The sequence below is a fragment of the Globicephala melas genome, chromosome 8 (genome assembly GCF_963455315.2).
Source record: "Globicephala melas chromosome 8, mGloMel1.2, whole genome shotgun sequence".
Lineage (NCBI taxonomy): Eukaryota > Metazoa > Chordata > Mammalia > Artiodactyla > Delphinidae > Globicephala > Globicephala melas.
In genome coordinates this window covers 38566504-38594094 of record NC_083321.1, presented here as the reverse complement: position 1 = coordinate 38594094, position 27591 = coordinate 38566504, and the positions used below count along the sequence as shown (strand labels likewise).

At 37.7% G+C, this 27591-nt stretch overlaps 2 protein-coding genes across 3 annotated transcripts in view; both read right to left on the bottom strand.

Moving 5' to 3' along the window:
• Nucleotides 1–842: 842 nt before the first annotated feature.
• RPS13 (ribosomal protein S13) lies at nucleotides 843–3882 on the bottom strand. The gene is made up of 6 exons (XM_030831501.2): nucleotides 3772–3882; nucleotides 3579–3627; nucleotides 3098–3176; nucleotides 1974–2143; nucleotides 1549–1649; nucleotides 843–922 (listed from the first exon to the last, which is right to left on the bottom strand). The coding sequence occupies exons 1-6, from the start codon at nucleotides 3792–3794 to the stop codon at nucleotides 889–891; spliced, it is 456 nt and encodes a 151-aa protein (XP_030687361.1). The 5' UTR covers nucleotides 3795–3882; the 3' UTR covers nucleotides 843–888.
• A 6320-nt stretch (nucleotides 3883–10202) lies between these two features.
• PIK3C2A (phosphatidylinositol-4-phosphate 3-kinase catalytic subunit type 2 alpha) overlaps nucleotides 10203–27591 on the bottom strand; it is a 104636-nt gene continuing 87247 nt past the window's right edge. For both annotated transcript variants that reach the window (XM_030831493.2, XM_030831494.2), the window contains exons 22-33: nucleotides 26237–26366; nucleotides 23585–23721; nucleotides 21954–22123; nucleotides 21033–21189; nucleotides 20239–20348; nucleotides 18152–18359; nucleotides 16835–16959; nucleotides 15799–15916; nucleotides 15634–15706; nucleotides 15190–15299; nucleotides 14977–15102; nucleotides 10203–13309 (exon numbers count right to left, since the gene is read on the bottom strand). In XM_030831493.2, the coding sequence (XP_030687353.1) occupies nucleotides 13127–13309; nucleotides 14977–15102; nucleotides 15190–15299; nucleotides 15634–15706; nucleotides 15799–15916; nucleotides 16835–16959; nucleotides 18152–18359; nucleotides 20239–20348; nucleotides 21033–21189; nucleotides 21954–22123; nucleotides 23585–23721; nucleotides 26237–26366 (1647 nt within the window). In that variant the 3' untranslated portion in view covers nucleotides 10203–13126. The remainder of the gene's footprint in view (nucleotides 13310–14976; nucleotides 15103–15189; nucleotides 15300–15633; nucleotides 15707–15798; nucleotides 15917–16834; nucleotides 16960–18151; nucleotides 18360–20238; nucleotides 20349–21032; nucleotides 21190–21953; nucleotides 22124–23584; nucleotides 23722–26236; nucleotides 26367–27591) is intronic.

Sequence of the window (27591 nt, the reverse complement as noted above, 5' to 3'; positions counted from 1 at the left end):
CCATCATCCCACAGGGACATCAATGCTACTTACGATACTGGTCTCTTGAAAACAAGGGACTTTGCCTGAGAGTGTGATTTCGACCACAACTTTGATTACTGCTGAGGGAAAGCTTAAGTAAAAAGAATAAACATTTATTCAAGTGATAAACACTTAGAAAAAAGGTGGTACATACACATGGCTTGCTTGAATTTTCTGAATTCTGAAGGAGTAAACCAGCCAGACATGCAGCTTCTCATTTACTGGTTTTACAGTCTTGAACACCTCACTCCAGCTGTTCAAGACTTGCCTCTTTCAAACAGGGTTACCCATGTACCTTATTAGGTTTTAAGAATTAATTAAATGAATACTCTGACAACACCCAGCTAAGTAAATTTTGTCCTAACCCATCCAAAAGTTGCAAGGCTCAGGGAGCTAAGCCTCACCCACAGGACTAGGATCAAATATTTCTTCCTAAGTCCCTCCATACTAAAGATGCCCTCCCCTCCAGACGCTTTCAAGTGTATTTCTGATATTTCAATGTAGGTAACATCACAGATCTACCTCAAATACATCAAATGTATCAAAATTACTTAGAAACATTTTTGCCATGACATCAAAACAGTAAGTCACCACCTCCTAGTCTCTTCCAATACCTACCCACTTTGTACACAGAAATCACCATGAAGTTATAAACTGCTCAACTAGTTTGAGCAGAGAAGGGATGTAACGGATAGATGCTATCTCATTGCTCCCTGTGGAATCACCCAGTTCTAATTCTGCTAACACACGTCCACGTCCACGTCAAAAAAGATAAGCACACAAACCACTGAATTTTTTTAGGGAAAGAAATACAAAACATGTTCCTAGTTAAACAATGATTTTATTGCTTGAGTACAACATACAATTTTATGCAACCAGGGCAGAGGCTGTGGATGACTCGCTGAAAAGGAAAAAAGCGGGGGGGGATGAGAAGAGCTAGATTAATAAAAGTCCTCCAAATTCATTCCAAGAATCTCCAAAAACTGTGAGAGCTATTTCCTAACAGCTAAAATAAACCCCAAATATATAAATGCACCAAACAGCTCAGTTCCTGAATCAGTTCATTATGATCAAGCATAATACGAAGATGATCACTTAGACATCCAAAGAAGAACTGGCCAACATAAGGAAAAACCTTTCTGGTGTAAACTCCGAATGTCTGGAAATTAGTCATTATAGTGAGCAATCTATGCAAAAATTAAGACAACATAAGCACCTGGGAGCAGAGGTAAGAACTGAAACTTTACCCACAATCTAAAAGCGATTCAAAGGGCTTGCTTGTGTTCTAAATCAGTGGTCTACAGAATTATGGCCCTTTGTCTTTGTAAAAAGTTTCAATGGAACACAGCCATGTCTACCTGTTTATGTATTGTCTATGGCTGGTTTCTTGCTATAATCAGAGTTGAAAGAGTAGTTGACCATAGAGCCACAGTCTAAAACATTTACTGTCAGGCCTTTTACTATAATTATTACTATTTAATATCTGGCCAACTCCTGTTCTTGTTAACAAAAGGGGTCAATACTTACTATTTCCAATTGGGGGGGAGGACTCGTTTGGTCTTGTAATATCGAGCCAATCGGTGAATACGGCTCTCAATCAGAATCAGACGGAATTTGGCATCTTTATCCTAAAAATAAAAATTGACAGAATTCAGGAAAACCACTCAAAACTAAACACTATTTTAACAGTAGAATATACAGACACCACGTACTTTAATGAGAAATTACCCAGTGTCCCTTAACAGAACCACAGGCTAGGGTTCATGTGGCTAGATTAAGTCCTTAAGGGAATTTAGGGAGCCAAAGCTCCCCCTGAAAATCTCTCCCGGTGGAACTTTTATTTCAAAGCAAACAGTGTGATTTGTTTGTGCTCTAACCCACCTTGGATAATTCAAATCACACGCATTATATTTTACTGAAATGAATTAGTACAAGTAGTCCTCTTCTCTTACCTTTCTGTTTCTCTCGAGATGCTTTCGAACAGCAACAGCTTTCTTAATTAAATGATAGAGATCCTCAGGAAGATCAGGAGCAAGTCCTTTGGACTTAAGAATTCTCAAGATTTTATTGCCTGTCACAAAACGTACTTGTGCAACACCATGTGAGTCTCTCAGGATTACACCTGAAAAGGGAATAATATAAATTCCCACACCAAACATACAAATTGAAGCATGTGACGTCAAGGCTCTGAGATCAAGTCACTTTCCAAGTTTCCCATCTGTAAAACAAGGCTTACTTTTATACATCAGACACCGACATTAGACTGCATGCAAAGCTCACTCAGACAGCCAAGGAAGGTTTACCCAACACTAAGGAAAACCCTTCTGGTGGAAACTGCGAATGTTGTAAGACCATCATCATAGTCAGCTGTTGCATTACAGGCCACCAAAGGAATCAAGGAGATTCTTCAAAACAGCACCATCTGACTACTTGACAGTCTATTATGTATCTCCTATTGTGTGCAATACCTCCACTAGTCTGTAAACTCCAGAAGACTAAGTTGCCCTTTTTTTGATTACTTTATTCTCAGGATCCAGAATCACATAGCAGGCAAACATTCACTGAATGAAGCCATTTGCACAAAGTCACACACAGCTGAGGTTCAAACCACATCTAACTGTGAGAAAGTGATGAGCACTCTGACTAGCCAATCCCAATTCCTCCATTAACACCTGTGTGATTTGGGGCGCGTTACACAGCTGCAATGTGCCTCAGTTTCCTCAATGTGCCTCAGTGCCTCAACTTAACATAAAGAAAGTATTTATTTGAAAGTATGGCTGTCAGAATTAAACAACGTCAGCATATGTAAAGTGCTTAGAACCATGCACCTAGGAGAGTGCCTAGCCCAAAGAAAATACTCATTAAATTTTGGACCACATTTTACTCACTTTACCGCCTTCCAAGTAAGAACCTGAGAGTTCAGCAAATGAAGACTAGGCCTCGGTCATCATCAACAGTAAAGCAAGGAAAACGAGCAAAAGATTTTCAAGCCACGTGTGAGACGTTTGCCCCGAGTCTTCTTCAGCAAGGTACACGAGGGCAAGCGGAAGGGGCTGCATTAAACAAAAATACTCACCTATTTGCGAGGGAGTCAGGCCCTTCTTGGCCAATTTGTAGATCTGCTCCTTCACGTCGTCAGACGTCAGCTTCAGCCACTGTTTATGGTAAAGAAATCGGCTTTAAGACGAAAAACCAGAGATGGAACCGAAACACAGCGGTCCCCTCCACCTTCAAAACCGCGCTCCTGGGATTCCCTGGTGTCGCAGTGGTTGGGAGTCCGCCTGCCGGTGCAGGGGACACGGGTTCGTGCCCAGGTCCGGGAGGATTCCACATACCGCGGAGCGGCTGGGCCCGTAAGCCATGGCCGCTGAGCCTGCGGTTCCGGAGCCTGTGCTCCGCAACGGGAAAGGCCGCAGCAGTGAGAGGCCAGCGTACCGCAAAAAAAAAAAACAAACCGCGCTCCTCATGCACACGTGGTTCTCATCCCCGCGCCGCTTCCCCCAAGCAACGAATGGCACCCCCTCCCGGCCTCTCCCCGGTCCCCGCGCGCTACTTACAGTGGGGACGCTGCGGCGGTAAGGTAGAGCCGACTGGGACAGGCCCTTCCTGGGGAGAGAAGCAGTCTCGGGGTGAGGAAATCCCTGCCACAGCAGCCCAGAACCTAACCCCCTCGACCCGCTGCCCACAGTCTCTCTTCCCCCCCCCTTCCCGGGCCCAGCCCTAGCAACCCGTTCACAAACCCGAGCTTACCCGGGAGCATGCATACGGCCCATGATGGCGACGGTGCGGTACCGAAAAGGAGGGAGACGGTGGGAGCGCCGTAGGAAGCCACCCTACACGCCGGAAGTGACCTCACACGTCCTCGCTTCCTCGCCGGCAGGAGGCGGAGCTGCGCTGCGTGTTTCCCGGCGACCGCATGACTACATATCCCGAAAAGCACTTCAACGTGGACTACACATCCCGGCATGCATCGGTGTTTGAGGCGGTGCTAGACTAGAGAAGGGGAAAAAGAGTCCGCCTCCAGCCTGGGCTGTGGGCTAATTAGAAGTGCTGCTTGCGCCGAGGTTGTTCAGGTTCGGTTGCCGGACTGGGAGTGCGAATGGAACAGATACGGCTGCAGAGGTTGGTAGACTTGGTCCCCGCCCTTAAAGAAGGCCGTTATCTGCGCCCCCGCCGCCCAGCGAATTTGGGCGTCAGAAGTTCAGCCCTACACAATTGTTCATCCACTCACCAGTGCCAGGCCTTGCCTTGGCTCTGGATACCTCAGAGTCTGTCCCTGCCCTTAAAACATTCACATGGGGGAATTCCCTGGTGGTCCAGTGGTTAGGACACCGCCCCCTCACTGCCAAGGGCCTGGGTTTGGTACCTGGTCGTGGAACTAAGATCTCACAAGCTGCGCTGCGGAGCCAGAAAATACATACATACAAAAAATTCGCCGGTACAATACCATGGTGATAAGTGCTACATTGGATGTAATGGTAGTGGCTGCCGCCTAGCCAAGAGTAACATTTCTTATTTCTAATCCTAATCTTTCAGGGGAGGGGTCACTGACTACAGAGAAGTCAGGTCCTGGCCTCTGTCATCTCAATGAGGCCCTCCCTGAGGAAAACCATTCCCTCTAAAGTAGTTCTTTTCCCTCCCAACACAGTATCCTATTGATTATCCTCATAACATATAGTCTGTCATTTTCCTTTATTTATTTTTAAAATCCCATACTCCTTCCCTCTGCCTTCGCTATTGGTAACCATGTTTGTTTTCATGTCTGTGAGTGTTTCTGTTTTGTAAATAAGTTCATTTGTACTATTTTTTAGATTCCACATAAAAGTGATACCATGTAATATTTGTCTTTCTGTCTGACTTAGTATGATAATCTCTGGGTCCATCCATGTTGCTGAAATGGCATTATTTCATTCTTTTTTATGGCTAACATTCGATTGCATATATAGATATATATATAGATATAAAAACATCTTTATCCATTCATCTGTTGATGGACACTTAGGTTGCTTCCATGTCTTGGCTACTGTAAATAGTGCCACTATGAACATTAGGATGCGTGTATCTTTTCAAATTAGAGCTTTTGTCTTTTCCGGATATATGCCCAGGAGTGGGATTGCTGATCACATGGTAACTCTATTTTTAATTTTTTAAGGAACCTCCATCCTGTTTTCCATAGTGGCTGCACCAATTTACATTCCTATCAACAGTGTGGGAGGAATCCCTTTTCTCCGCACCCTCTCCAGCATGTATTATTTGTAGACTTTTTGATGATGGCTATTCTAACCGATGTGAAGTGATACTTAATAGTTTTAATATGCATTTCTTTAATAATTAGCGGTGTTGAGCATCTTTTCATGTGCCTGTTGGCCATCTGTATGTCTTCTTTGGAGAAATGTCTGTTTAGGTCTTCTGCCCATTTTTTGATTGGACTGTTTGTTTTCGTTAGAGTTGAATGAGCTGTTTGTATATTTTGGAGATTAAGCCCGTGTCGGCTGCATCATTTGCAAATATTTTCTCCCATAGGTTGTCTTTGGTTGATTTGGTTTATGGTTTCCTTTGCTATGCAAAAGCTTATGTTTGATTAGGTCCCATTTGTTTATTTCTATTGCCTTGGGAGACTGACCTAAGAAAATATTGCTATGATTTATGTCAGAGAATGTTTTGCGTATGTTCTCTTCTAGGGAGTTTTATGGTGTCACGTCTGATATTAAGTCTTTAAGCCATTTTGAGTTTACTTTTGTGTACGGTGTGAGGGTGTATTCTAACTTCATTCATTTACATGCAGCTGTCCAGCTTTCCCAGCACCACTTGCTGAAGAGACTCTTCTCCATTGTATATTCTTCCCTCCTTTGTCGAAGATTAATTGACTGTAGGTGTGTGGGTTTATTTCTGGGCTCTCTGTTCTGTTCCATTGATCTGTATGTTTGTTTTTGTGCTTTCATTTTTCCTTTCTAGTTGTTTGTTTGGTTGTCTGCCTCCAATAAATGTGAACTCTTAGATTGTTCATTGCTTTCACCTCCAGCACCAAGAACAGTGCCTAACTAGGCAGTCAATAATATTTTTAAAGAATGAATCTAAAGTAATTTTTTCCTCATGAAGATGTGTAGACTACAAACTTTATTTCAGGAGGCATAGTGGGAAGAGTAAGATTTGGCAATCTAGACCTGGATTACCATACATCTGTGTGATTTGGATCAAATCACTTTCTTAGTTATACATGAGGTTTTTGAGTACTCAAGCATTTCCAGAATGATTTGCCCTCAGCCCGCTAACTTATCACACTTATGTCTTGTAGTAGAATGATTTGAAGGATATCTGTGATATAACCAATACTAGTATTGGATTGTTTTGAGAATACCACTCTGGTTTAAAAAAAAATCATTTAAAAAAATTAGTTGTTAAAAAGACCATACAGTTTTTCTAATAAGGATATAGGAATGTTGACTCAAATATTTATTCATGGTATAGGAATTATAACTATTGTTTCAGGGTTTTTTGTTTGTTTTAGTCATGTTTAAGCCCTCCACTAGTTTTCAATTCTTTATCTGGCCATGTTTGTATATTCAGTAATAATAAAGATAAAATATGATGTGTATAAATTTTAATCAAATGATATTTACCTTCTATTGCCTTTAAATGTGGCATGCTTTTTGGAGAACTTGTTAATTAAAACCTGATTTTTCAAAGACAAAAAAGGGGAAATTATAATTTCACGATCTAAAAAAATAGTGTTAACACATTTATTAAAGGCAGAGGTTCCATGATCAAATGGTTTCTAAAAATTGATTGTATGAGCTTCTAAACATTTTATTGAGGTAAAATTCACATACCATAAAATCCACTAGAGTAACCATTTTAAAGTGTATAATCCAGTGTCTTTTAGCACATTTACAGTGTTGTGCAACCATCACCACTAATTCCAGGAATTTTCACTAAAAAGCTTTCTGGGCTTCCCTGGTGGCACAGTGGTTAAGAATCCACCTGCCAATGCAGGGGACGCGAGTTCAAGTCCTGGTCCGGGAAGATCCCACATGCCGCAGAGCAACTAAGCCCATGCGCCACAACTACTGAGTCTGCGCTCTAGAGCCCGTGTGCTACAGCTACTGAAGCCTGCGCACCTAGAGCCTGTGCTCTGCAACAAGAGAAGCCACCGCAATGAGAAGCCCGCACACCGCAACTAAGAGTAGACCCCGCTCGCTGCAACCAGAGAAGAGCCAGCGCACAGCAACGAAGACCCAACGCAGCCAAAAAAAAATAATTTTTTTAAAAAAGCTTTCTATTCTAGACAAATACCATATATCACTTATATGTGGAATCTAAAATATGACACAAATTAACCTATCTATGAAACAGAATCAGGGACACAGAGAATAGACTGGTGGCTGCCAAGGCAGGGGATAGGAGTGGGAGTTTGGGATTAACAGATGCAAACTGGTATATATAGAATGGATAAACAACAAGGTCCTACTGTATAGCACAGGGAACTATAGTCAATATCCTGTGATAAACTATAATGGAAAAGAATATGAAAAAGAATATATATACATGTATAACTGAGTCACTTTGCTGTACATCAATAACAACATTGTAATTCAACTATACTTCAATAAAAAATAAATCTAAAAAAAGCTTTCTGTTCTTTCACTCTTCAGTATCCCGTCCCCCACAGTCCCTGGCAACCACTAATCTGCTTTGTCTCCTTGGATTTGCCTATTCTGGACTTTTCATATAAATTAAATCATACAGTATGTGGCTTTTTGTATGTTGTTTCTTCCATTAGCATGTTTTCAAGGTTCATCCATATTGTAGTATGTATCAATGCTCCATATCTTTTAATGGCTGAATAATATTTCATCATAGGGATATACCATTTTGTTTTATCCATTCATCAGTTGATGGATATTTGGCTTGTTTCTACTTTTTGACCACTATGAATAATGCTGCTATGAACATTTGTGCACAAGTATTTGAGTACCTGTTTTCAGTTCTCTTGGAGATTACATACCATATGAATTGCTGGGTCATAGGGGTAACTATGTTTGTATGTATGTATTTTTGGCTGCGTTGGGTCTTCGTTGCTGCGCGCGGGCTTTCTCTAGTTGCGGCGAGTGGGGGCTACTCTTCCTTGCAGTGCGCGGGCTTCTCATTGCAGTGACTTCTCTTGTGGTAGAGCACGGGCTCTACGCGCGTGGGCTTCAGTAATTGTGGCACGTGGGCTCCAGTAGTTGTAGCTCACGGGCTGTAGAGCACAGGCTTAGTAGTTGTGGCACACGGAATTAGTTGCTCCACGGCATGTGGGATCTTCCTGGACCAGGGGTCGAACCCGTGTCCCCTGCGTTGGCAGGTGGATTCTTAACCACTGCACCACCGGGGAAGCTATGTTTAACTTTTTGAGAACTGACAGTGTTTTCCACAGCAGCTGGCACCATTTTACATTCCTACTAGCAGTGTACGAGGGCACCAATTTCTCCACATCCTCACAAACACTTAACTTTTTAAATTCTAGCTATCCTAGTGGGTGTGAATTGGTATCTCAATGTAGTTTTGTATTTCCGTAATGACTGAGATATTGAGCATCTTTTCATGTGATTGTCGGCCATTCTGGAAAAACGTCTGTTCAAAAGTCCTTTGCCCATTTAAAAAGTGAGTTTGCTTTCTCTTGAATTTTAAGAGCGCTTTATGTATTCCAGATACCAGGTCCTTATCAGGTATATGTGAATATTCTCTCCAATCCTGTGAGTTGTCTTTTTACTTTATTAAGTGTCCTTGATGCACAGTTTGTAATTTTGATGAAAACCAATCTATTTTTCTTTTGTTGCTTGTGCTTTTTGTGACATAAGAAACCCTGTCTAATTCTAGGTTACAAAGATGTACACTTATGTTTTCTTCTAAGAATTTTATAATTTTAGTTATGTTTAGGTCTTTGATCCATTTTGAATTGATTTTTGTATATGTTGTAAGAGTCCTATTTCACTTTTTTGCATGTGGTTACCTAATTGTCTCAGCCCCATTTGTTGAAAAAAGAACTATTCGTTCCACACTGATCCTGGCAGTCTTGTGTCTTTTCTGGATCATGATTCAAATAAACAAACAAAAAAAACCCAAATAGAAGTGAAAAATACAATAACCCAAATTAAAAACTCAATGAATGGGTTAAACAGTCGAAGAGAGAAGTAGTGAATTGGAAAAGAAGTCACAATAAATTATTCAGAACTGAAGAAAGTTACTGATCCATAGACTTAAGAATCCTAAATAGAAAAAAATAAAGATAACTACACCTAGGCACATCATCATTAATATAGATCAAACAAAATTAGCCCTAAGGTAATAATTGTTAAAGGTGTGTGACAGGATTCATTCATGGAGTTCATTATACTGTTGTCTAACTTTGTCTAAAATTTGCGTGATAAAGTGTTTCAACACAGTAAGGGTAAAATAAAGTTGTTTTGTTTCTGACACAAACTGAGTTTATCAACCAAAGAAACTGGCTCTAATTAAGTTATTGCTCTTTCATGGTCTCTGGCCCTTTTACATGTTATCTCTAGGATCAGAGAACCACAACCTCACTGGTATCATTCCAGGATGGAAGTATGGTATTAAGAGTCTACATTGTCTGTTCTGAAGATAGTATAGTAATAGCCATGCTATAGACATAGTTAATATTTAAGTAAATTACCAAAGGCCAGGGACCGTACTCACAGAAGCATTTCACTTCTATGAAATGGTGATGGGGCTCTAACAAAGTGGCAATCCAGACCTTCCACGAACCACACTTAGAAGTCAGACACTCTATTTGGACATTTTTAGGGGCAGATCACAGGGCAGTTCTGAAATTCAGGATTATCTGAATCTAATAAACTCCTGGGTTGGATGCAAAGAATAGCAACAGTGAGCTCATACCAGAGTTTTGAACCAAAAATGTTAATATGTGGATGAGGAAAGAAATCATAGCATGGGGACTTCCCTGGTGGTCCAGTGGTTAAGACTTTGCCTTCCAATGCAGGGGGTGTGGGTTTGATCCCTGGTCAGGGAGCCAATATCCCACATGCCTCGCGGCCAAAAAACCAAAACATAAAACAGAAGCAATAATGTAACAAATTCCATAAAGACTTTAAAAATGGTCCACATCAAAAAAAAATCTTAAAAAAAAAAAGAAATGATAGCAGAGTTCCTTTGTTCCAGAAATATTTTAATACAATTGTAGTACAGTTATGAAGTCACATTCAATCCACTGAATATATTCAAGGTATTAATAAAAATATTATACATCTTTATTAACTACCTTAACATAATTAAAGTATTTGGTTCTTACAGATGAGACTAACTGCCATATTTATTCATATTTGCATTGCTAGTCAAACAGCATGTAAGTAAATCCATGGATTATGGTAGTGGGGCTTGATTCCTTTTTGATCTGAAGTCTAAGTATCAAATTTAATGTTTTCTTTTTTAAATGCCACATGAATCCTAGAAAGAACAGTCAACCAATTTAAGGCAAGATATTGAAACTTTTACACAACATTAATTTGAAAAGATGAAAGAATACTTTATCAAAGATCATACATGCCTTAACATTTAGATACCTACAGATTCTTATAAAGGCAGTAATAAAAACATCAGTGCAAGTTCTACATTGGGTTCCTCAGTAGAGAAAATAATAGGTTCTTCGAGTAAACCATTATTTTCAAATCCCAAAACACTGCGAGGGTAAAAAATTCTTTTGGTGTACGACTTAAGCATAACTATTTTTACTCAGTAAAGATAGGTATAAAACACTGTGATTATATATAAAAATTAGTGTCTTGGCTAGTTTGTTTAAACTTTTGTTTCAGATTTACTTTAATGCAAGCTTTAAAAAGTGTTTAAAAAAAATTAAAAAATTTACTGATAGTAAGTAGTGCAAAGAGGCGCCTCTGTCATTTTTTGTTTGTTTTTGGTAAGGGCTGAAGATTAGCGTTCACAAAGAAATAACTTATATTTAAAATATATTTAACGTGTGTTTTTTTAATGACCAAAGAAGGCACATAATGAGTTAAATTAAGAGAAAGATTACCACTTGTTTTGAACTCTGGTTAACTATACAGAGTGTGTAATATACATTTTTGGTTAAGAAGTCCATATTTCTTGTAATTGGAAAGTGACATCACATTTTCTAACTCTACTATTTGTATAAAAGACACTGCTATAACAGATTGCAAACAGGCAGTATACACTGAGTCCAAGTAACAGTGACCTTTTACCAAGACAGTACTTTTTTTTCTTTTTTTCCTTTTTTTTTTTAACAGTGGCTAAGTGACAATTCATGGAATGGAATTAGGTCTTAAAAACAAGTGAAAATATCTAGTACTTCTTCACATTTGCAAAGCTACTTACACACTTTAAGGAAATGTTAACTGTATGTGGAAAAAGCAAATAAACAGCGGTGTTTTGATCTGCCTTTTAATTAACTTATTAAATAGACAACACATTTTAATATAAAAAAAGACATTCATATATCATACGGGGTTTCCTACAAGTGGACCATTAGTGTTAGGCACCAAAAATTTCAAGTTTTTTTTTTAACCTGTCCCACTGATACATTCTCAACTCTTCTTTGTCTGCTCTGCAGGTATCACCATTTACATTAAACATTTGCACAGTTAATAAAAATTCTGTTCTGGGCAACTGAATCGGAGATTGTCCTTCCTTTCTTGGTATTTTTCATTGAATATTTTGTCAGTTATCTCACAGCAACTAGATTGCTACAGTCTCTTACCACTTAAAAGTGAATACCTATTCTAGCCATGAGAATTAATATTATATATACCTATTTATCCAAACTAAACACAAAATTATGTGTGAAGTTGAATGAATAATAAAAGTGAACCCTGTTCTTAATGGTTACTATAGAATGATTTCAATCATGTCCCTTATGATTCTAAATCTCATTATATTAAGGAAAGTAATTCATGCGAATGTAAAATGTTTACAAAGGTAAGTAAGACAGTGTACAAGACAAACTGTGCCATAAAGGTCTACATTAAAATTTAGTCTGGACCCTAGAGTTCTTGTCCTGGGCCTCTTGTGAAGAGTCTGCCCTACTCATGGAGTTCTTCTACCGAACAGGAATGGACACTTGAGGGAATATTTTCTCTCGTTTAATGAGGGGTGGAGTATAGATATATGGAGGTAAAATTACCAAACTTCAGTTCACCCTCCTGGGAATAAATGTAGGATTATAATGGAATGATGGAATATAGTGTACATCTATGTTGATTACTCTCATTCAGTTACTGCGCAACGAAAACATAAAACAAATGGCTGATGTTTAAATAACTAATAAGTCACACATCTGAAGTACAGAAAATGATCTATCTGTGGGAAAAGCATTAGTAAATTTACATTAATTTCTTGTCTTTAGTAAAAAGGGAGTCAAAACTACTTACTATTAAGTCAGGAAAAAACTCAGAATGAAGTGCCAGAGAAGCATATGAAGTTAAGGCACCATTATTTACAACTTCAGTGATTGGCACTTATTCTGAAAAAGGTTTTAAAGACGTGAATAATAAAAAGCAATGTTATTTTCCCCTACTTCTATCAACTACTTAGTAGTTCTTAACACAACTATTTATTACTTGTGCTTTGCTTTTCAGCCCTGTGAATAGCAGCTGCATTTTATGGTAACACCCTGCACCTTTCCTCTCCTTTGGTGTTTGTGAACATACACAGTGGTAAAGGCTGTAAAAGGTGCAAAACAGGAAAACAAACATGCTATGTCTGTGTAAGAAACAATGCAAAATAGATGGTTGAACTGACAATACTATCAGACCACACTAAAGCTATTACTCAAGAAAGGATTAACTCCTTCACCAACTCAAAGTCTTTTTCAGGACTTATTATATATTAAGTTTAGGATTTACAGCATTCTATACAATGACTTTAAAACAGCAATGGAGTCAACAAATTCATAAAAGTTAACTAACTGTTGGTCCAACAGATGTGTTGAAATGCAGCAAGTACATTTACTTTATAATTTCTGTCCAGTATAAAAATATTATACAAAGTTCACGTGTGTCTGCACATGTTTATAACTATTCTTGCTTCCAAAGCTCAGAAATTCACTAGCTTACAAATAGGTTGCTGCAGTCAGCTGATACCACTTAACTGTCTCTTTGCTTAAGTTGAAATCTTTCAAAGGCAGGGTTATTCCACCCAAGAAAAAATTCTCCCGCAGAGATTCTGCACTGAGTACACTTAGCTGAAGTTCTCTCTGTCTTAGGGTTTCTTTGCTATATCCACTGTACACAAGCTATAGCAAAGGCAAAAAGAAACAGCAGATTACAAATTATTTATTTGTCTGGTTTCTAGGATTATTTTACATAAAAACGTAAGTGAGATTATTAGTCAAAGAGTGACTACAACTAATGACATTGATTATGACATATCTGGTAGAATATGTCTCATACTTTAGATGCACATTTTGTATTTCAGGAGTCTTGGATTGTATTATCATTCCTCTGAGTGTCTGACAGGAATGCACAAAGCAGAAAATTATTATTAGCTAAAAACTAAAAACATGGTTTTTCTGAAATGGAGGTATGGGGAAGGAAAATTACATGGCAGCCTGCCTTAAGATAATTTAATAGATCATCTTTAAAAGAGAAATGGAAGGAAGAGAATGGAAGAAAAAGAGAGTAGAAGGAAGCAAGTTGGGATAGTGTAATTGTAACTATTTTACAGAAAGTGAGGGACTAAACTTTCCTTTTGTTGTCTTTATTCTGTTGGATTTTATATACCATGAAGTGATAATTTCTGATTATCCATAATTCAGTGCAAAATCACCAATTACAAATGTAGTTTATAGCAAATCTGGAGTGTTGTAAGGTTATTCTCTTTCAAACACTGCATGCAACACAATATTTTTCTTTTCAAGAAAGCCTCACCATAACTTCTGAGCAACATCTCCTTAATCTAGTTCTCACTGTTTGACTAAAAGAACTAAAAAAATGACCACATTTCAGTTTCTTCAAAGTATAACACTAACTAGAAGAAATGCCTCTACTACTTTTTGAGAATAATACCAATTGGTCTTCTCCAAACATTTTATGTGCTTTTAAAAAGGGCTGAAAGGGTATTCTGTGGTTTTAATAAATTTATAACCTTGATGAAACTTCAGAATTATTTGCTTCCAAATCTCTATCCAGACATTTTTGTGTGGATATAATGTTAATGTACACAAATAATGTGGTTATTATCCCAAACTAGTAGTTGACTAACGGTTAGCACATTTTAATAGATTAGTAAATTTATAAGTTGAACATGAGTGGCTCAGCAAAGTCACAGTTCTGCTCCCCACTGTTCAGCTGATGTTTCGCTTACTGCTTTCAGTTCAGATCACTCTATTTTGCAAGAGTTGTTGACAGACTAAGACAAATTAGAAGGAGGATGATTTTGAAACTACCTCCTATCAAACCAAGGTAAAGGTCCTGAAGATGTTTCAACAGAATAAAGAGGAAGGGCATTTGAACTTCAGTTATCTCAAGGGCTGCCATGTAGAAGAACAGAGCATTTGTGTGGATACAAGAGGTACAACTGAGACATACAGGTGCAAACTAGAGGGAGTGAAGATTTCAGCTCAGTAAAGAAAATGATGTAAGAGTTGGAGCTGCCCAAAACAAACTGGATGGCCTGGAAGTATTTCAGCACAGATTAGACATCCACTTTTTGAAAGGGTTTAAGCACTAGAAGGGTAGTTGAATAATGGCCCCTAAGATCTTTTTAAAGCCTAAGGATCTATGATCAAAGGTTCAATTCTGCATCATTTTGTTAAACACCATTGGACTGCTAGTGGTTTGCCTTACTAGTACAATAAATAGTTCAGCTACTGATAGCTAAAAAATTTTAATTTAAAGTGCTTAAAATTAAAAATCTTAAAACAACAAATCTAGGAAATTTTTAGAAATGATTTTAACTTACCATTTCATTGAATGTCGGATTCCTAGTTTTTCGTGAAATTTTGGTTTTACGTTTGGATGTTTTGTGGGTATCTGGAAGTAGGTATGTCTTGACATATGGATTTGGGTCAGCCCCATCTTCAGTAACCTGTAAAGAAAAGCATTCCCTTAACAGTAATGTTTCCTACCAAGGTATAGGTTTCCTCTACAATCATCATTATTTGTAATCACTCACAAGATCTTTGATGTGCATCACCATGATGAAAAGAGTGCCATTTCGGTAAGAGACAGATAATTTCACTGCTCCTCCTATTTGGCCTGGAGTAGGACTGAAGGAACCTGCATCTGAAAATATAAATATGTTCATCTTTATTTTATGTTGCTTGCAGTGGTTCAAGCTGCAACAAAAGTTTTTGCTCTAATTCCAGGACCATCACATGTTGGAGAAAAGAAGGTAAGAACCTGGTAGAACATTGATACACACTTCTTTAGTAATCACACTCCATTAGGAAAATTATGTTTATCCAGAAATCAACTGGCTTAGAAAGAACACCCTCCTCTCATTCTCACTGTTTACAGACAGTAACCCACTGTCACTCTACCACATCCATCGAGAAGTTACAGACTTGCAGGTCATAGGGAAGTCATGAATTATCAATAAAGAGAAAAATATTCTCACCGGCAGACCTAGCTACTCCTTCAGCTTTCTCATCACGAAGTAAAGGGTGGAAAAAGGTGCAAACAAGATCACACTAAGGTGGAAGAGGAAAAAAAAAAGACTCATTAATTTAAATACTATGCAGCACAGAAAAGTATGTTATTATTTTTCATTTAGGATAGTCACCTCTGCTACATCCGTTGAAGCACTCATCAAACTCTGTAAATAACTGTTTAACTCAATTTTTCTTTTGGCTGCTACATCTTTTATGTGTGTTCTCCCTAGAACCATCCTATTAGGAAAGCTACAAAAGAAAAAAAGGAGTGGAATTTAAATTATTTCATCTGGGAGTATTTATAGCATCAAGTATAATACTTAGAAATATTCTTTTATACACTTAAATACAAAGTGGAGTCTTAATTCACTATAAAGTTATTTTTGGATTTCTTTTCCAAGTACTAGAGACGAAACAGTTCAAGTATATATTATCCTTTTATGACCTTGGTACAAAACGTACATTGCTAATATGCATATGTATTACTTATTTCCTACTTATTTCTACTCAAGATTAATCATTCACAAATTTGCAGACCTTATCCTCCAAAATAATCATTATGCAATCAGCCACAGCTATCATTGATACCAGTAAAATCCACAAATGCCACAGGGCTCAAATCAAGTTCATCTTAACTCTGCTTATTTTGGTGGCAGTGGTGAAATGAGACTGCACATGGAAATAAACTCTGATACCCACTTTGCTGCCTCATTTTCAAAATCTAATCTTGAGAAGAATGGGAGCAATTCAACACAGGACATCTACTGGTCATTAGCTACCTTAAAAACTGAAGGTTTCCAAAGGGTAGCAAATACAAACCTAAACACTAACATTTTGATTAGTGATCAGTGCCTCAGTTTATTGTTTTTCAGAGGAGCTCAATATGGCCGTAATAGATTATTCCTGCAGTGATTTAGAAAGCTAGAAATTTACACAAACATGTAAACTTAAACATATTTTAAGTTTAAGATCTTAATCATTCATTCAAGAAAAACTCAGTTCCTTATGTCTAGTACTGTGTCAGGCTCTTGTGATACAAAGGAAAATTAGCTGCACACGGTCCACAGTACACTATCTTACACTAGCTTAACACAAAGCTTTTGACCTATACTTGGTAATAAATTGTTTCCTATAAAACAAGATTAATGTACAAGGATGAGAACATACCCTGGTAACTTCCAAAGTGGAAAAATAATACTGAGCTTATTGTGAAGTTCCTGAAACTCGTCAAATGTCCGGAACACAAATGATGGCTCAAGCTGTCCTTCCCTCAAAATTCGGACTACGTAAATCTGAAAAGAAATCACACCCCTGACACATTAGATTTATAATATAACTTTTCTTGATAGACAGTTTTCAGCTTGACCATTATATGTACCAAGTGCTTTTCACTTTGCAATATATATGTCACCAACAGGAAACAGCAAATATAAAAGTCAAGGTATTTATAGCATATCTAACTACATTCTAAGAGTAACCTTAACTATTGTCTAAATAAATAAGAACTGGAATGTGAAAGTCATTCTATTTCTAGGGTTAAATATAAATGTCCTTCCAAATTTGTAAGTGTAGTGCATTTTCAGTGAAAATATTAAGTTAATTCATTTATGAGAGCAAATGAGAAGGCAAAACTTAGGGCGACTGGGAGATGGGGGAAAACATGTCTTACTGGATATTTACACTATCAATATATTATAAAGTACTTAAAGAGTAAAATGCTGGTGCACAGAGAGTCAGATATATCTGCAGAAGACCAGAAATAAATTCAGGGATACAAACTTACTTTATTTAAAGGTGGCATTATAAATCATTGGGGGGAAAGAATGGACTATTCAGTTAAATGGTAACCTAAAATACTCAGTAAACATAAAAATTTACTAAGAATAGGTAAAAATCAAAATAGTGAAGTCACTTTTAAAATCTAGCAATTTGTCAAAAATTTAAAGGCTGACAGTGCTGTAAAGTTATCCAACAAAAATATTAGCACAAAAATAACAGCAAAAAAGATGATAATGCTATACTATTTGGGGCGGGGGGAGCACACTAAAGATCCTGTTTTTGTTCAAAAAACCCAACTTTATGTGCATGTTTTATAATCATCCCTGGAGAGTGGAATGAGAACTTAGATTTTTACTTTACGTGCTTCTATATTGGTTGAGTTTGTTACACTGAGCAAGGTTTACCTTTGAAATTAAAAACGAAGATAAGGAAGGAGAAAAGCAAAATAGCACCACCCTTTCAGTCTTGTCTCTGAAAAGAAGAGTATCGTTTGTCCTTCATGCTTCTGGAGCAAATTTACCAAGAAATAAACACCAAAAAACAATTAGGGATGCTCCAAGTATACTTATTAATTTTTGGACCATCCATGGAAGAAAGAAGTATGAAAAGAACAAATGCTTGAACTTTAGCAGAATCCGTGAAGTAAGTAGGAAAGGACAAAAATAATGCACGCATGAGTGTCTACAGATACAGAACCAAACTTACATAATGTTTATCTGGGTTGTACTTCTTATGGTAAGTGAAAACAGAGACTTCTTTGATTCGACCATCTTGTCTAAAGGAGTATGTTTTGGGTGAAAATGAAAGGATGGGCTCATCATTGGAAGGAAGACCAGAAAAACGCAACTGAGCAAGGTTGTGAATGAAGAAGTTAAACTTTGTGGCAATGCTTCCCAAACTTGATTCAATCAGCCTACGAGATAATCAGACAATGTGTTAACATTAAAGTTCATAAGAAAACATTCTCAATTATTTTAACAATAAAAGATGAAAAACACTTTTATTCATTTAAAAATATTGAGTAGATTCTCACTTTGTCAAGGAATGAGAATCAAAAAGACAGTCAAAAAGTAAAGGTCAGGGAACCTCACACAAAGGTTTTTGCCTTGCTATGGAACTGAATGTTTGTGTCCCTCAAAATTCAAATGTTAAAGCCCCAACCCCACAGGGCCTTTATGGAGTTAGTGTCCTTGTAAGAATGACTTTCTTCCTCCTTTTTCTTCTCCTCCCTCCTTCATCTTCAAGCTTGAACCCTCACCAGGAAGCAAATAGGCTGGCACCTTGATCTTGGACTTCCCAGGCTCCAGAACAATGAGAAGACTAATTTCCTTTGTTTAAGCCACCTTGTTTATGGTGTATTGTTATGGCAGGTCAAGCCGACTAATACTTACATGCCTGCTTTATAGTTTTGCCCAGGGGAGCCAACAAATCTCAAAAAAACAAAACAAAACCCATCAATACCTAAATTATCAGGATTAGTTTGGAAGGCTATATAAAAGTCAGCTTCCTTCAATTCAATTCAGCCCAGACTCTTGAGACTAGGGAAGTCCAGTCCAGTGTTTTCTACCTCTTCTCCACTGAGAGGAAGAAGGCAAGAGAAAAAGGAAAGAAAAGAATATGAGCTCATGTGCTCCTCCCTGCTGTGGCGTTTAATGATGTGGTACCACTGGTCTGTGACCAACCTGGTCACCAGACCTGTAGAACATATTTGCCAGGAAGATCTGCTTCTAAAGTAATAATCACAAGTTCAAATGCCACTTGTTGGTACATGTGTTTCAAGTACTACATCATATAACAACAATTTACTACAGCAGTGACCCAGAGTTCACTGTTTTAAGCACTTATGGTATCCATGAAAATTGTTATGGCAGAATCCTGAAAAATACATTAGTAGAGATATCATTTTAGAAAAAAACCTTGTATGTGATACTGTAGAAAATATGTTTTGCAGAAATGATTCATAAATGGGATGTTTAGAATTGAAATCATATACTAAATAAAACTTGAGATCTTTTTTTTTTCCCCCCGGTACGCGGGCCTCTCACTGTTGTGGCCTCTCCCATTGCGGAGCACAGGCTCCGGATGCGCAGGCTCAGAGACCATGACTCACAGGCCCAGCCGCTCCGCGGCATGTGGGATCTTCCCGGACTGGGGCATGAACCCGCGTCCCCTGCATTGGCAGGCGGACTCTCAACCACTGCGCCACCAGCGAAGCCCCAAGATGATTTTTTTTTTTTTTTTTTTGCGGTACACGGGCCTCTCACTGTTGTGGCCTCTCCCGTTGCGGAGCACAGGCTCCGGACGCGCAGGCTCAGCGGCCATGGCTCACAGGCCCAGCCGCTCCGCGGCATGTGGGATCCTCCCGGACCGGGGCACGAACCTGTGTCCCCTGCATCGGCAGGCGGACTCCCAACCACTGCGCCACCAGGGAAGCCCCCAAGATGATATTTTGAGAGAAGTAAATTTTTTTTTTTTTTGGCCGCGCCACACGGCTTGCTGGATCTTAGTTCCCCAACCAGGGATTGAACCCAGGCCACTGCAGTGAAAGCACCGAGTCCTAACCACTGGACTTCCAGGGAATTCCTGAAATAAATGTATTTTTTAAAGTGCTATTGCCGATGCTTCACATTTATTCAGTAAATAAACTTTTGATAAACCTATTTGCTAGTACTGTGAATCACAATTTTTTCCTATAAATCAGAATTTTGATATATAGCATTTGTTTAAACTAAGGAAAACAAATCAAGGTTAAACAGTGTGTGCCTTCTCTAATATACTTAAATATACCTTACCTAGTAAAGAAAATTGTAGCTTCTGCATCTGTAGTTTGGGGTTGAAGTGCATCTCTAACATATTTCAAATCTTGAATACTTGTAAGTTCTGGTAACCCTGAAGGAATCATCTTTAGAAAGGATAAAAGGTTTGTGAGTTAAATTTTTTAAAAGTCTGTTCCTCACCCCTCCCTAAAAGCTGGCCAAGTAATCAGAAATAAAGCAAACAAACCAAAACAATCACAGTTTTAAAGAGTCTGTTAGTGTTTTAGGGACTGATTCTCTCATAAATAAGAAAAATCTTGGCCAAGAAGATCAATTGTTGCAAGTCACAGCCAGTTTATGGAATAAACGCTGTGAAATCCAGGTCTTTTGTGTAGTCCTCTGTTTCTACATCAATTTCAGTCACAATAATCATAGAGGTTTTTTTTGGTTTGTTTTTACTTAATATACAACCAGAAAAGCACGGAAATCTTAAAAGCACAGCTTAATGAATGTCCAAAATTTGAATACATCCAGATTAAGACATAAAACATTTACCAGCATCCCAGATGATACTCTCAGGGTCCCTTCCAGTTACTATTACTGCTCATCCCCAGGGTACCCACTCTATCTAGTGACTTATTTTTTTATTTTATATAAATGGTGTCTGGCATATTTCACATGGCAGCAATTTTAAAATATTTCGGTAATAATATGACACTTGAAACTACAATAAATTATATTCCAAAAATCACAAAATATCTATTTTTAGATACTGAAACACAGAACCATTCATTTAAAATTAATTAAATGCTTGTAAAGAACAGAGTTACCAGTGAAAGCAGGTTAAGAAAGAGGTTTGTTTGCTTTCTTATCAAGTTGTAGGCTTGACAGCAGAGGTCCACAAACAACTGGAAACGAATGGTGGGCTTCTCACCCCCATTAATGACATATGCCATATCAGAGGTCAGCACAAAAGGAGCCCGATCCCTATTTAAAAAGAAAGTACATACAAAATATTATTTACAGAAGATATTCAAATAAGTGCTATTGCTATTACATGGCTATTGAACTAAAGCTATCTGAGCCATAGCAGTTTCTAAGTGGGTAACTTAGTATCAGGCAGTTCTGAATTTGCATAATTCTTAAAAATTCACATTTCCCCAGGAAAGCCATCATATAATCTCATTATTTAGGTAGAATTTATATATATTTCCAAGGTGATATTTATCAATCCACCCACAGCCAAACAGAGATCAAATATTAGTTACAAACAAATATAGAGAAAAAATTTGTACTCGTTGCCGTTATATAAATGGGAACATTTCTAATAGGTACCACTAACTAGATAAAATAAAATACACCTTAACTCATTTCAAAGGTTACACACACATACTCATTCTTTCTGTTACATGGTAAAGTCATCTTTTAGAGCCTTTTTCATCCCTAGTTACGCTCAAAGGGAGCTACAAGGCAAAGAACAGCAAGAAAAAAAGCAAAGTCTGGGGCATTAACTTGGTTTTTTTTGAAGTTGATTTTTTAAAATTGTAGTTGATATACAATATTATATGTTACATGTATAATATAGTGATTCACAATTTTTAAAGATTACACTCCATTTATAGTTATAAAACTGGCTATATTCCCTGTGTTGTATATCCTTGTAGCTTATTTTATATGTAATAGTTGGGGACATTAACTTGTGAAATAGGAAGTGCCTCTATTTTCTTTACCAATAATAACAATATTAGTACCTTTTGAAGCTACCAAACATCTGTGCGTGGCCCAAAAACTTTCCAAAGTCAATGTGAAACATGTGTCCTGTGCTTCGAAGCATTATATTGTCATTGTGTCGATCACAGATACCTAAAACATAGGTGGCTACACAGCATCCAGCACAAGAATAGATAAAATTCTCAGAAGCCTATAATAAAGATACAAAATTATCTTAGGAAAAAGATTATTTTTAAAGGAGGCAGGGTAACAAAGATTAAAGTAATTTATCACTCGTTGAAAACACTATTATAATCCACTTTCTCAATAGCTTGTAAACTGGGTTATGGTAGCAGAAGCCAGTTTTTCAAAAGCAAACACCCTTCTAAAGGTGGTTATTGCCCCTTCTCTCTAGCTGTTGTCTTTCAACAAACAGGTAGAGATCCTGTCAGTCCCTACTTAGGGTACACTCTGCCTTTGACCGTCTTTTAAGCATCATGTTTGTGGAACCCTGCTCTTCACAGGCTCTGCTACTTACCACAAGTGGTAACATTGGGACAAAGATTAATCTAAATAAAGGAATATTTTTTCCCCTTTTTTGGCTTGTAGGAATGGCATGTGTAAAGAAAGTAAGCTTATATCTTTAAACATCCAATAATATAATGAATGTGTCTTGCTGTCCATTTAGTGACTCCTTATGTGTCATCTGCAAGTTTCTCAAAGATGGAAGACCTTCTTTCACTTTAGTCCTGCCTGTCCTGGGGATTAAATTAATAATATAATATCACAAAGAAGGATACAAGTTGCATACAATGAGTATTTGTAAAGCAAATACTACAGCAAATGCATTTAGTTTATTCTCAAGATACTACATTTCTGAATGGAACAGTCATGTGGCTCTACAGGTCCATGTGATTAATTTTATTCCATAACCCCCTAGAAATCTTTAGTGGTGATGATGATGATGACAATAACAGCATATGTTTACACAGCACTTATCACAAAACCAGGCATTGCACTAGTCTCTTTCTACACACACACCAGAGTATATGTGTGTGCGTATGTACATATTAAACTCATTTAAAATGCCACAACAAAACAATGATGTAAATACTATTATTACTGCTATTTTACGTATGAGAGAAACAAAAACAGAAAGATTATTTGCCCAAGATCACATCACTGTTAAGTAGCAGAGCCAAGATTCAAACCCAGGCAATGACATTCCACTATGTTATATTCCCTCTTATTTAGCAAAGCACACAGAAGAGCCAAGTGCATGAAAGCCATTCAAAGTATGTTACTTGACAATTATTTTGGGTCAAATAACTTATTCAGAATCACAGAGCCAATATTACTGTAAACAAATATTAGCTTCTTTCCCCAAACCACGAAGGATTAAGAAAAGGGAGAGCTCTTAAATAGTGTAAAAGACCAACAAAGAACAAAATTCCTCTACTTTACTTTCATAGGTCAACAGATAGCATTTGTACGTATCTATCTGTAAATACGATACATTAATGATTTGACATAAACTAGGATCTCATTAAAACTGAGAAAAATTCACAAGTTAAACTAAATGACTAGTCACCAGAGCTGGAAAATGAAAGCACTTAAGACCTATGTAACACATTTTTGACAGTAATTTAGAATACAGAGACTAGCTAATCACCTTTTCATATTCCTCTTCAGAGGGATTGTATTTCCTCAGCCACTCTGCAAGTGGTTTATCTTTAAAGGATCCAGTCACACCATATTCCACTTGGATTTTCCTGAGGGTATCTGAAGCAGGAACTAGCTCCACCATGCCTTTAAAAACAAAACATTAAGATATATGAAAATGTCTCCCCCCCAAATTTATAGCTTTTGATGTATGACATAAGATACCAGCTAACAACCAACATTTAAAAAAAAAGTCAACTCTGGCAGCCCATGCTAGAAAATGTGAGAAATCAAAATTATTTTTTATTTTCATAAGTACCCAAGATATAGGGCTTCCCTGGTGGCACAGTGGTTGAGAGTCCGCCTGCTGATGCAGGGGACACGGGTTCGTGCCTCGGTCCGGGAAGATCCCACATACCGTGGAGCAGCTAGGCCCGTGAGCCATGGCCGCTGAGCCTGCGCGTCCAGAGCCTGTGCTCCGCAACGGGAGAGGCCACAACAGTGAGAGGCCCGCATACCGCAAAAAAAAAAAAAAAAAGTACCCAAGATATAAAACTGAATTTGACTATTTCAGACTTTGTCTGTACATCCATGTGCTACCCACACAAAGAATAAGAATAACAACTTTAATTGCAAACTAGATAATACTGACCTCATCAATAAAGTTACTTACAAGATATATGCTGTCCCATTTTGCACAAAAAACTTTCTCTAGTCATGTACTTGCGCAATATAAGAGTGTTTCAGAGTACATTAAGCCCTTTCAAAGGGAAGAACAAATGAAGATTGTCTTTGTGATATGTTTGAGTCTCAGGTACATGTTTTGTCTTCCTTACTGAAATGTAAATGCTGTGCTTAGGTAGAAAAATCTCAAAAATATGTTTTTAAAGACAAAATCCACATAGAGAACTGTACCTTTTGTTTAAAAGAAAGTATTATGCATGTTGGAATATATACAAAATAGTCTCAGAAAGGGAATTCCCTGGTGGTCCAGTGGTTAGGACTCTGCATTTCCACTGCAGGGGGCACGGGTCCGATCGCTGGTTGGGGAACTAAGATCCCGTGTGCCGTGTGGTGTGGCCAAAAACAATTTTTAAAAAAGAATAAAAAAATAGTCTCAGAAAGCTATGTAAGCAGTTATATTTTGAGAGCAGGCTGCCTAGGAGGTGTGGGAGAAAACTAAGATTTACATTCCAATTTATTCTATTACATGCTATGTGGATATTTTACTATGTGCATATATTTTTTATATATTTTAAAAATTAGTTTTATATATTTTAACAAATCAAGGAGATGCACTGTTATCAAAATAAAAGATACAGACACAGAGACCTGCTTTGAAGACTGGAGGACTGGAAATAACCAAGAAGGCCAAGTCCTCCAGGCCATCCCAAAAGAAAGCATGCAGGGTCAGGCTGTAATCCTAGTAGACTGGTCACACATGGCAGAGTGAACTCATTTGGATCCTTTGTGTTGTTTTGGTTACATTATCTGGTTTATAGTTCACAGTGACATCCTTTTTCAATGAATACCTGCATCTTGATTCTATGAGTATGTTTAATCAAATTTTTAATATACAAATTTCTAATTTCATTATCAAACATACACATGTAGAAATTACTGTGTACAAAACAGTGGATAAACGTTCATAAATATACAAAGTACTACCACCCCCTGAGGGAACTTAAAATCAATCCAGCAGAGATGACGCAATGTCTGGTAAGTATTAAAGACAACTGCTGAGTCTGGAGAAGGGAGGATTACTATAGACTAAGGTGTTTGTTAAAAACTTCACAAAGGGGCTTCCCTGGTGGCGCAGTGGTTGGGAGTCCACCTGCCGATGCAGGGGACGCGGGTTTGTGCGCCGGTCCAGGAGGATCCCACATGCCGCGGAGCAGCTGGGCCCGTGGGCCGTGGCTGCTGGGCCTGCGCATCCGGAGCCTGTGCTCCGCAACCAGAGAAGCCACAGCAGTGAGGCCCGCGTACCGCAAAAAAAAAAAAAAAACAACTTCACAGAGGATGTGAATGTGATTTTTCATTTGAAAAATAACGACACAGTGAGATAACACGAGTGAAAAGCTTTAGCACAGGGCAAATCACAAAGTAAGCACTCAACCATTAGAAACAACATAAAAAAAAAGAGGGAGTTGACTGCCTACAGAGTTACATAGAATTCCATAAGAAGAAAGAAGAGTTCAACTATATGAAATAAGTATAGTGACAGAAAAACTAATCCAGTGAAATGGTAGGCTCTTGTTGATGAATGAGGAATCTTGCTTGATAAAGTGACTTCCATCTTATAAAACTTATTGTCATGCAAGCATTTATTAGGGCTACTCATTGAGTTACTATATAAAACCAGCAAGAATTCTTAAACTGACTTGATTTCCCTTTTTTTGGCCATACCGTGCGGCACGCAGAACTTCCCCGACGAGGGACGTATCCTATGCCCCCTGCAGTGGAAGCCTGGAATCTTAACCACTGCACCACCAGGGAAGTCCCTGACCTGATTTCGTTTTGACAAGATAAAGTCTGCACATCCTTACCTATGAAAGGAAAGTGATAAGGCTGAGATCATAGTGTACCAGCACCAGGACCCTTAGAGCAGGTGCACTCTGAGCTAAATTCAAGGAATAAAATAAGACATAGCTAACATATTTACCTCGATCTCTGCCAGTTGAGAGACATTTGAAAATTACCATCCTCAGATCTAGCCCTTCTTTAAGCCAGATCTTGTCCATAATCTTTATCATTTGTAAAGCTAACATATCTTGCCGAAGATCTTCACCAACCTTGAAATCAAGGAAACAAAATGAAACTTGTACATTTCCAAAAGACTTAATAGGTTACATATAATAAAAGGGGGGTGGTGGGGAGGAGGGAATAGTGAAAAGAGTAAAGAATAAGATGAACAGAACCACATTTTTATTCTTCTGCAGCATTCTAGAGAAAGTTACTTAACCTCTTCATGTCTCAGTTTCCTGATCTGTACACTTTAAAAGGCTGGGTTTTATGGTATGTGAATTATGTTCAATTTTTTAAAAGGGCAATATGGAAGATCTTTGTGTTGATCGAAATATTTCATATCTTGACTGTATCAATGTCAACATCCTAACTGCAATATTGTAGAACAGTTTTGCAAGATGTTACCATTGGGGGAAACTGAGTAAAGGGTATACAGGATTTCTGTGTAATTTCTTAAAATGAACTACAGTGAACTGCAAACTTCAATATACAATGATCTCAAATTAAAAGTTTACTTAAAAAAAAGTTAGCTCTCCCCAAATGAATTCTAACTGGATCACATCAAGTTTTCATTTTCTTTTTAAATTGGATAAGTTTAAAACACATAATGATGAATACATTTTTGAGACTGGCCAAGAAAATTATGGAAAAAAAGAGGTGATTTGCCTTAACAAATATTACAACATATAAAATTACTGTATTCAAACAGATGATACTGTTTTAGGAAAAGGCAAATACATCAACACAATAAAATGAAATCTAAAACCAGATCTGAGTATATGGGAACTTGCTATAGACATATCAAAGGTGGTTCAAGAGAAGCTATCTTGATGAACCTCCACTAAATGAACTCACTGAATTAACTAAAACTCTCCATTCTTTCTTAAAAGTAATACTAATTGTGATCACAACACACAAAACTTTGACTGGTAATAGATTACTCTAAAGTACTCTACTCCTGCTGCTTCCCACAGGTAAGTCACACTTTCCAAAAAGAGTGCCCCTCTCATAGTTTTGCAATATTGCCCTGCACGTCTCTAGGGCATACCATTTCACCTCCAGGTGAAAGGCATTACCTAGAGCTATGATGTACTAACACTTAACTAGCATGGCCATATACAGCAGCTCTAGCCCAGAGTTGCATTTATTACCAAATCCATTTGGGAACAGTTTATCTCAGTAATAATTTTTCACAGTTATTCAATTTAATTAAATTCTAAATAAACAAAATTACTGTTGCAATTTTGAAAAAGGAATTTGAGAAAAGAATTT